At 31.6% G+C, this 11,046-nt stretch overlaps 1 protein-coding gene across 2 annotated transcripts in view; it reads left to right on the plus strand.

The window, feature by feature from the left end:
- The window catches only part of LOC106646079 (uncharacterized), a 179,636-nt gene extending 171,066 nt beyond the window's left edge, over positions 1 to 8,570 (plus strand). The window contains exons 4-6 of one of the 2 annotated variants that reach the window (XM_089598103.1): positions 478 to 641; positions 7,343 to 7,700; positions 7,840 to 8,570. In XM_089598103.1, coding sequence (XP_089454229.1) covers positions 478 to 641; positions 7,343 to 7,700; positions 7,840 to 8,216 — 899 coding nt within the window. In that variant the 3' untranslated portion in view covers positions 8,217 to 8,570. Of the gene's footprint in view, positions 1 to 477; positions 642 to 1,195; positions 1,282 to 7,342; positions 7,701 to 7,839 lie in introns of both variants that reach the window. The other variant, XM_089598105.1, reaches the window with a different exon arrangement.
- Positions 8,571 to 11,046: the final 2,476 nt, after the last annotated feature.

Genomic DNA, 11,046 nt, shown 5'->3' on the forward strand with positions numbered 1-11,046 from the left:
TATCATCACAATTTTTTCGCATGTGAGGCATTAGCGCAATAACACTAAATGTATAGGATGCCTCTAACTTTTCTACTGGTTGTTATATTTAAGACTTTTATTTAAATAATAAATATTGTAAATTTTGATACACATAAGTTACTATTAAAATTGTAATAATGGAAAACGTTACAACAAAATTAAATACTACTTGAATTGCTGTGAAGAATTACTAGGTGACAATTTTTTATTTTTATTTTTTGAAAACTTAACATGTAGTAAACAAAAATGAGTTGTTAAGAATGAAGACTAGTGCCTCCCATTTTTACAAAAAAAAACTTTTCTCTTTTGTCTCGTTAAACGTTTACATTATTAAGACTAGTCTCTTAGATATTACAAAAGTATATTGATTTAAAAAAAGTATATTGATTTTTAAAGAATACAAGACCTCTCGTCATACAAGACCTTTTAACAAATAATTGCAAAATAAAAAAATAGTACACATCATCGAGGCGGAGAACCGCGAGTGCGTGAACTGTGGGGCGGTATCGACGCCGCTGTGGCGGCGGGATGGCACCGGTCACTACCTCTGCAACGCTTGTGGCCTTTACCACAAGATGAACGGCATGAATCGGCCACTGGTTAAGCAATCAAAGCGCATGGTAAGCGAGGAGCGATACAGTAATCCCAGTCCTGGTTATGAATGACAATGATATAAAATAATGAATGCGACCCCACATTTTTGTGTCTCTTAACTTTTTTCTTTTTGTTATAAAAAATACCACATACAAATAAGATTCCTTAAGAAATATTTGATGATTGAGTCTTAAGAGCAAAAGGTATGGAGTTGTTTTCAGAATTTTATAAATAGTACTGTTTGAAATACACATAATTCATTGAGCAATGGCTGGGTCATAACTATTGCTCATACTTGCCTAAGGAAAGGCAGCCAGGAGCCTCTGTGGATATTCGCCCTTGGCCCAAAGGTTACTTGTCATGTTAGTGCTTATGCGAAAAATAATCCAGTTAATTAATAATTAAATAAAAAAAAGAAGGCCGACGCCGTAACGTTAAGTAAAATAAGAAGCTTGAGCTTTTATCAAAAGAAACGAAAAGAAAAGAAAAAAAAAAAAAGAGTTTAATCGATGAAGTTAAAAAAAAAATATTCAGACTCGGAGAAAAACAGCTCTAATTTTTGGCCTCATGTCTGTTTCAGTGGCGGACCAGGGCGAATACCCCAAAGGCTTCTGTGGGTATAGTGGTGTCCCTCGCACCCCAGAAGAGAAATCAAGCAAGCGTGTGGTAGGTGTTATCCTCTTTCCCTGATTCATCATTATTTTTTTGTACTAATCAGCATCCATTTACTTATGTATTTTCTCATTTTGATTGTTATTCATTACAGTTACGTGTATTATTATCTCTTACTAAATAGTTTCACACAAGAAAATAATTCTTCCTTACATTAACAAATGTTTGCCACATAATAAATGCAAGTCCGAAGTTACCCAAAAAAATGGTCAGCTGCATTTTGGATACAGTAACATAAATAACTATGCTGGTTACGGAAAAAATAAGAAAAATCTGCAACTACAAAACTTTTAAAAACAATAACGTTTCTTAGCAAAATTTCCTTAAAAATGCTTAGTACTCGAGAACAATAGCTCGTAGCGAGAAATAACTTGTATGAATCGAAAGGGCACGAAAAGTGCTATAAGAAAACATATGTGTTCGATTTCGATGGGTAAAAAGTCTTAAGAAGAACGTTCCAAATAAATTTTATGTGGTTTTTCAAATAACATTATGACAGAGAGGAGACAAGTGGCAACGAACAGCTGCTCACTTTTCACCACGCTGTCGCAGCACTAAGGTTGGCCAGCACAGAGGGGTAAGCAAATAGAAGCAGGCACACAAATACAGGCACGCTCGCGCGCATGTGTGTGTGTGTGTGTATGTTAATATCAAGGAGTACACAAAAATATTATGTTTTTGTCCCCCACTTGAAAAAAAAGTTTTTTTGGAGTACACTGTTATGAGTAGTCTGGAGATTGAAGCGACTTAAGCCTTTTGAATTTTTGTTTTGAATGTTAAAATCATTTTTAATTTTTTTTTTGTCATATTTCAGTCTGAATTAAACTTTGTATTTCTGTTTAAAACAATAAATAGAACTATTCGCTCGGTGCAGTAATATGACACAGAGCCACTTGCACGGAAAGGAGGAGGCAATGCTGGGTAACACGATTACATAGCCTCTTTTGGGCTGCAAACTTGTTAATAATTTTTTTGTACTTTTAATGAATTTTTGAAACTTGAAGTATCGATTTTTAGTATTAACAATTTGTTTTAAACAGATAACAACTATAACTGTACAGTTCAAAAAAATTAATTAAAAATAATGCATCAAAAAATTATTTTTGCTCAATACTAATTCTTAACACTAAAAATTCAGACTTGAAGTATCAAAAATACATAAAAACTACGAAAAACAATTAACAAAGTTTGCAGCCCATAACAGGCTATGTAATCGTGCTATCCAGCATCACCTAATCACCTTTTTCTTTTCATGCAGGTGGCGCTGTTACAGATTACTGCACATTGCGAATGGGGACCAAAAGTGATATGTGGCTCCCAAGCCTGTAGCAAAAGTTAGAAGCCTGGAGGGAAGCCAGTAGCAGCAAATCTACGTAGTTCATCTTTAAATATATACTAATTACAGCATTTTTAGGTGAAACATAAAGCCTAAGCGTCGTAGAAAACTTAATTATAAGTACCTTTGAATCCCATGTAACCCAAAGCAGACGCTTCCGTGTTACAGCAGTTAAAACTATAGAGAGTCTGCGAAAGCATGACTTATACATTATATGTAGTGTATTTGAACAATGTTTCTGCTGTGTATTTTATTCTTAGTGTTGCTATTTACATGGTTAAGTGAACGCAATCAACAGTTCTTGCTTCAATTTCTTAATTTCTTAACAGATGTAATGTCATAATGCCAGAATTGATTTACATGGAATGCAGGGCAGTCCAGAGATGGTCAAAGTCTCCTACCTTTTTAATAAGGTTATTTTAATTGCATTTTGTAATAGCTTTGTATATTGTTTTGTATAATAGCTTTATCATATAATTTATTCAGCAGCTTAATATATTATCAAAAAAATTATAGTAGATACTCATTCTTGACACTTAAAAAAATAAATCAACCTCACACGTAGCACTTTTTTCCTTTATATTTCAATGAAGCTCGCCAAAATGAAGCAACATTTAGTCCTTGTGGATTCAGAAATGTGCGTCTACTATTTTTCTGACATGAAAGTATTCCAAATCAATTGGTTGTTGTGAAATAAAATATTTATTGGTTAGTAGAGTAGAAAACTCATTTATGCAAAGTAATATACTATGCCTGATTCTATTAGTTGATGTTATTTGCGTAAGTAACTTACTCCAAGTAATTTTTAGAAAATTCGAGTAGACACATTTTTTAATCTCGAAAGAATAAATCACCTTGATTTATTAATACACCTTGATTTTGGTGAGATATAGTTTAATGTAAAGAAAAAAAGTGAGAAAGTTCCTTCTCAATTCAATTTCTGATTTTACAATTTGTGCCTTGAATTCTCCATTAATTTTGCCAAGTGTGGGTTTGATTTATTCTTTAAAGTCTCAAGAATGCACGTCTTTTTTTGAATTAAGTAACTAGCTGCTGAATTAATAACAATATACAGCCTTAAAGTTTAAGTAACTTTATGAATAAGGCAGGAAACTCTCACCATTTTCGGACTGCCTTTAAGGTATTTACTATTATTAAAATTAATACATGTTAAACTCTTTATGTATCATCACAAAATGCTCACTTTTGTAGGTTTTGAAAGATACTCACAGATAACGTAGACCTGATGACTCTGGTTTCCCCCTAGGTCTTCCTATAAGCGCTGGTACATATCGATTTATCCTCTTCAGGTTCATGCTCGTGTCCACAGTATGCTAGGGGTGAATGGTCCAATTACTGCGCACTGAAATTTTTGACTGTGTTCAATTTCTCATTTTTCGATGTTTTTTGATGTAAATTGAAGCGGTTTTACTTTATCTTCATCTGCAGCATACAATGCGATTAAAACGACAAAGGTTTTACTGTTACATTTATTTATTTATTTTTTTTTAATAAATCTCTTAGTGACCAAATGCTGCGCATCAATTACTACGCACGACTACAAAGTTCTGTAGGTTAGATTCATTCAGAGTCACTCAATTAAATATTTATAAACGTCATGATGTAAAGTACGACTCTGGACTAGACGTTATTAATGTTCGAACTTGTGACAATACCTAAGCACACGAACTTATCAGTCTCAGTGAGCAGCCGATGTGATTGACGCGAGCTGATACTGTATATATAGGTATAGGAGTAACTCGCACTCTAACCAAACAATCCACACTTTTTATTTGAGCTGAGTTTTAGGCTATTTACGTGATATTATGTCGTGCAGTAAAAATTTTTAATGGCGATTGTTGCTATATTGTGATCAGATGCTTGTAAAGGGATTTTAAAAAATGCTTTCCGGCTTTACTTTTTGCCCACAACAACTTTATTTATCGATTTCACTTATTTGTAAAGAAAAAATGCCGTATATCTGATACTCATTCGATAGCTCATGAGAAAGAGAAGTTTTTGTAATCAAATTGAGTAACTCGAACATCTCAATACATTTTATAGTCGCGATTAAACTTATTGTGTGAATTCAAACTTTGTGCCCCAGCCCTCGCCATTTTGCATGATGACGTCAGAAGTGAAAATACCTTATAGTTATCCAAGCGTGGACGTAGGCAACACGCATTCGCGCTAAGCGAACAAGGGGTTAAATGCAAAAAAATGTAATGTCTCCTAATTTGTCGAAATTTTAATTTTTTGAACATTGTAAAGAAAAATTTGTAGTTAATGTTTACGTAGTGTGCCTTAGCAAAAAGTTCTATGAAAATACTGTACTAAGGCTTCAAAATTACTCAGTTCATATTTATTAATACGTTAAAAATTTATAACTTTAAAACTGTGGAGCTAATGTGTGTACATCCAAATGAGTTTTTTGCTCCAAATATGCTAACGAAATTGAAAATGTTCTCTTTCTACTTCGGGCGTTTGAGAGTATGGTATGCTCTCGGTAGAAAAAATAGAATACGCCACATAAGCTCCATTGCTTTGCAGCTACCTAACGACTCTCAGTCCCTGCTTCGCAAGTCCCTCGAGTCGCAAAGCAGCCTCAGAGCCTCATGACACTTATTCGATGAAAACTACCGCTTCTGAGAGTAAACAACTTGGGTTGATTCGTTAAAAAAATAATATTTGAAACGAAATTTTAACCAGGGTCACACAAGGAACAACAATATTTTTATTCTGTGGTGTCTAATAAACATGATTGTGAAAAAAAATAGCAGAACAGGATCTAAGGCATTGCTTTTATATACAGTCTAGGAATACTTTTACATACACATGTACGCATATAAATCATTCTTATATTATATAGTTGCTAATAGACTAAGTGATAAGCTCATACTATGTAAAAAAATACCTGCTGCCACTTTTACTCCCAATGAGATCCTCTCTTTTGTTTATGGTCTATATTGCAATATAAAATGTACAATTTGATCTATACTATGTACCAGCCGCAACCTATTCCAAAGAATGTAAAATAAAAAGTTGCCACGTGAGATTGCCATTTGTGACAGAATTGGAACTTAACTACTGCACAAAAATGGCCCCCACAAAAAATGTGTCCCCACTGCAAAAAAATTACTGTCAGATGTTTGTCAAACATTTTTTTATAATAATTAATGCAATAAACCAAATTTATGGCAACTTTCTGACTCTTATATACATATATATATATATATATATATATATATATATATATGCTTCTCTTTGCTCTTCTCTCTACCGGTGTCGAATTGGCGAAACTACGTAAACAATATCTGGATCATTTTTCTTAAGTTTCGGACACAAAATAAAAAAAAAATATTTTCTTATCATTGTTGTTGTATGTGTTTGGTTGGTGCAAGCTATTTTTCGCTGCGTGCTTCCATTCTCGAGTTATTAGCGTTTTTCGAAATATTTAGCAAAAAGTATTGTGTCTGCACAAAGCTTAACACTTTCAACTTTAAACAGTTTTTCCTTTAAAAATGCATGACATAATAAAAAATTACATCCAAAATGCAACCGACTACTTTTTAGGGTATTTGGACATTTATTAATGAGGCTAAAAAGGCATTATCAACTTTTTTGACCTTATATGATTCAAAATTCTGATTGGCTCAATATCTTTTCAATGAAGTTTAATTTTTTTTAATAGTTTTATGCTTTGTTTTAGTTAATATTGCCAAAATGCAATTGTCATAAAATTATTTAAAAATTGGTGTATTTACTGTACTTGGATTCTTTGATGGGAATTAAAAAAACTTCTTAAGTAAAATAAATACAAATTACTCAAGATAGAGCTGTAAATAATAAAGTATACTATAATTTTAAGAGTTAAAATTTCTTCATAATATAGTTAAATATACATTTTTTTGTTGAACATGTAATCAGAAAATACAACAATCGAACTAATATTACATCAAACCTTTGAGCTTCTCTTCGAGTGGTTTCTTTTAGCATTAATGTATGATCCATCGTATCATAATGGCGCCACTATACCCAAAATGTTATTAATTTATTAAATATACTTTTTTTTGACAGTCATCTTTAATTAGTTTCACATTTATTTACGTTGGTTTTGTACGACATTATAAAATTAAAAATGTGATCATCAATTAAACATGTATGATTTTCTTAGATAAGCAAATATTGATGTGAAATATTATTGTCTGTAATAATTAAGCCTGACAAGACTAATGAGATAATTTTATGTAGTGAAATAACTATACAAGTATCACTAATAATTATTTTGTAAAAATTCGCAATTTTATTCGAAATGTCTTCCTATTATCAATCTATTTATGCTTACATTTGTCATTTGATTGTTATATTATCCTGCAACCACAATGTTAAAACGTTTAATCAATTTACACTAATTTTTTAATGTTATTCAATCCTTTTATCAAAGTATTAAATTAATAATACTATTAACTAAGCTTACAGCCATATTAGCCAAGCTTACAGCCATGCTTGCAGCAATAAAACCCATTAAAAACTACAAGTCTTCGAACCCTTTCCGAAGTCGTTGCTTTATTTAAAAGATTAATAAAACAGCTATGGTTTCGAACATAATTAACTGATATAAGTACTCACCATGGTTACAATGTCTGAAAAGTTTTAAACCTGTTAGTGATACATTTGACAAACCCATTTGTATCGCTTTTGTCCTTTTCTGCTCAACAGGCATCAAGACGCGTTGGCCTTACTTGCAGCAACTGCAGCACGCAGATAACCACGCTTTGGCGACGCAACGCCCAAGGTGATGCAGTTTGCAACGCCTGTGGACTTTATTTTAAGCTACATGGCGTTCCCCGTCCTCTAGCCATGAAAAAGCCTACCATACAGACACGCAAGCGCAAGAACAAAAACATGAAGACCAGTGACACTTCGATCCTTGGCCCTGCGGCCCCGTGCACAATCAGCGCCAATAATAGCATTTCTAGCGTTAATAATAGCATCAGCCTTAATAATCACAATAACAATAATAATAATAATGACAGCCATATCAACAACAATAATAACATCCTTAAAATAGAGCCAGGTTTGTTATTTAATTTCTGTTTTTAAGTACGCTTAGCTAAAAAATATAGTACATTGAAATGTCATTAAATTCAGTTAAATAATAGTAACAATAGTAACAATAATATAAATTATACAATACGCAAACATTTTTTTAATAGATAACTACAACGATTTGCGACTTAGTCACATTGGAGTAGCTCATCAGACTACCTATGCTTCGAGCCTATTCAGCACTCAGCCTCAGACCAGCCGAATGTCCACTATACCCTACCAGTCAAACATCTATTATGACGTGTTGTCTCAACAGCAGCATGAACAACAACAACAGCAACACCAAAGCAACTTGTTTGAGGATCATCATGCGACTAAAATAGAGTGTCCGTCACCATGTAAGACCCCAACATCACCCGATCACTATCAGATAGCTGCCACCTCGCCACACATCGTTACTTTAAACACTACGTCTCCAGTGCCTGCGGGAAAGCTGCTCATCGATACCATAGATCGTGCAACTGTTGATTCGATGTCCTCGTAAAAACAGCTTTCCCATTTTAAAGCTTAGGGTAGGGTATTACGTGCATGTTTCTACTATCAAGCATGATAACTGCGTGCAAATTTGCTACACCATAAAACAAACTAAGTCCCATGTTATTTTAGCGCAAAAAAGGGGAATGCATTAAAAACAACTTTCTTAGATTGTTAGAGGGTCGACGCTATTAATGAAGATTATATTGTTATGCATACTATGACTTTATATTGTAAAATACGTATGCAATGCAGATTTATAAAACTTAATGTAATTATGACGAATAGTGGCAAAAGTATTTAAGAAATGTTACAAAAGTTTGAGCTTACTTTTAAAATATAAATGTTTTAAGACTAGATGTAACGCTATATGAGGTTCTTATTTTACCTTTTTTTTTCCTTATGTTTCATGGGTTTCTTAAGAAGCAATGATTTATCTGGTAGAGTGATTTGTTACTTCTTAGGTTTCTTGTTTGCTGTTAATATTATTTCTAACAAACATTTCCTGCAGATACATAAAAAAAATATATATATAAATATAAGCAGAAACTTCTTTATGGAAGCTCACTCGCTAAGAGAATTAACGTCAATATATTGATAATACTTACAATAGAGGTGAATTAGTGTATTAAGAACTTTCGATTTGAATTTCAAGTCTCTTTATAGCTTATAAAGTGAGATATTGATAGTTTTATTTTAAAATTTTAACGTGCAGTATTATGAGAATAAGTACTGTTTTGATACATAACCTGTAATATCTGGAAAACCAACGTCAAGATTTAATTGGAAATTTGTTTGAAAATAGCTAAAAACTTAGAGATTACGTAGCTACAGTCTCATCTTTATTCATGGCTTGTAGAGTGAGCAATATATAAGTGAATACAATAATTCTCCTTTGACAGCTACTGTTAGTACTGTATATAGTCATACAGGTTATAACAAAGCTAATGTTATGCGTCAAAAAGGTGTGTACGAGTGAACTTCTTTAAACGATTTTGTTTTGTACAAATTATTTATGTAGAACGTTTATTCATTCTTATAGATGACAACGTTATTATTTATTTTTTAAACTGAATGTTTCAATTTCGAAAACCAAAACTTTAAAATGAGTGAAAATACCTACGATGTACACGATTTACTAATGTTATTGTAAAAAAAAATTTTATTCATATTATTTATAATATCACAATACACAAATGATTCTTTACTTTTTTAAAAACAGATTGTCAACTGTTACCCTAGGTATTTCAATAAACCAAAAAAAAAAGAATTTTTTTAAAACTACATAAAATTTTAAGTCAGCTGATTGGTAAAAACCAAAAAACACAGTAAAGTTTTACGATTTCACTATTATGTTTAACATTTAAGATTCATTTTGTATGAATACTGCGTTTTATGGTACATTATTTTTATTTCTTTGAGCTGCGAAAGTTTGTTGAAAATAAAAAATGTAAAATTTTGAATACTCTTTGTGGTAGGTCATTTAAATACGTAACAACACTGGTTTTATGAAGATGCGTACTCTTAAGTATGAAAGTATTTGAAAACATATTGAAACATTAATTTGACTTGCCAAAGAAACCCATGGTTTAAGGTGTTTATGGATGCTATAATGTATATTTTCAAGTGACACCATCAAATTGCTTGTTCATTAATACAAGATTTTTGTGTATACAAATGTATTATGAGTTTATCTGGACAATTTTAGTTACCAGTATTAGACCTTTTAAAATACATTTAAAAAAAAATATGCTTACCCATTTTTAGTGTCATGAATACATTTATTATTTTAAATTTTAAAGTATAAAATGAAATACTGGAGTAAAAATTTCACTCAAAGTTTTTACAGTGTGGGATAATATTTTACAATAAAAGTACTTCTTTTACTACGTAAGGTAATTCAGATATTAAACAAAAAAGTTATAACGATACAAGACTTTAACCATTTTGAGATGGTACGATAAAACTTTACTCAGCATAATGAACTTATGTAGGGATAGTGACTTGCGAAGCTCAAATTAGACGGCACTAAAAAAGTAAGACCTCATTTATTTTTATACCTACATTTATAAAATATTTGAGAGCTCTGATTTGTAGATGTCTTCTCTCCTTGATACTCACTTGTCAGTTTAATTAAGTCAGTTATCCATTAAATGCTTGACCTTAAGATCAGTTGTAAGGTGGTAAAAAAATCTTGGATCATGAGTAAGACTACGTTTTTTAAAATATTTAATAATATAAAAAAAATGGAAGTAGTCTTACGAGGCAATTTCAATTATTACTGAGTAACTAGTGTACATAATAAGGTCCACATGAAAAAACTCATACTTACTAGATTTCTAACTTACAAAACTCTACAGCAACTTTCTTATAACTGCTAGATTATGTTAGCATTATCATATTGTTTCTAAAACTTTTAACTACACTACAAAGAAGTTTCTCTGTTAGTGTTAATGTGATTGAATGCCATACTGTTCTCTTCGTCACTACATAATTAAGGAGTTAAATATCTCATGATTTTGAATTGGAAAAAATAAATAATACAACAAGTGAAATATTTTACAGAACATTAAAAAAGTATAACCATGCTAATAAAGAATGCTGATCTTATGTTGCCACTAATAATAATTTTGTTAAAATTTTTATAAATCGATTTTCATGTTTTAAGAAGTGTACTTGATGTAGTTATAAGTTATTAATTTTATTTGGCACTGAAAGGGAGTTGAACAAGTAATGCTCATCAAATTAATCAATTCGTACCATACTTTCAAAAAAGTTAAAAAAAATTATATTGGTACTAACTAACAGGATGTACAATTACCAAATTTACATGTCATTTC

This window comes from Copidosoma floridanum, unplaced genomic scaffold (assembly GCF_036245765.1).
Source record: "Copidosoma floridanum isolate Cflo_tuat_1 unplaced genomic scaffold, Cflo_Japanese_pri ptg000005l, whole genome shotgun sequence".
NCBI classification, from domain to species: Eukaryota; Metazoa; Arthropoda; class Insecta; order Hymenoptera; family Encyrtidae; genus Copidosoma; species Copidosoma floridanum.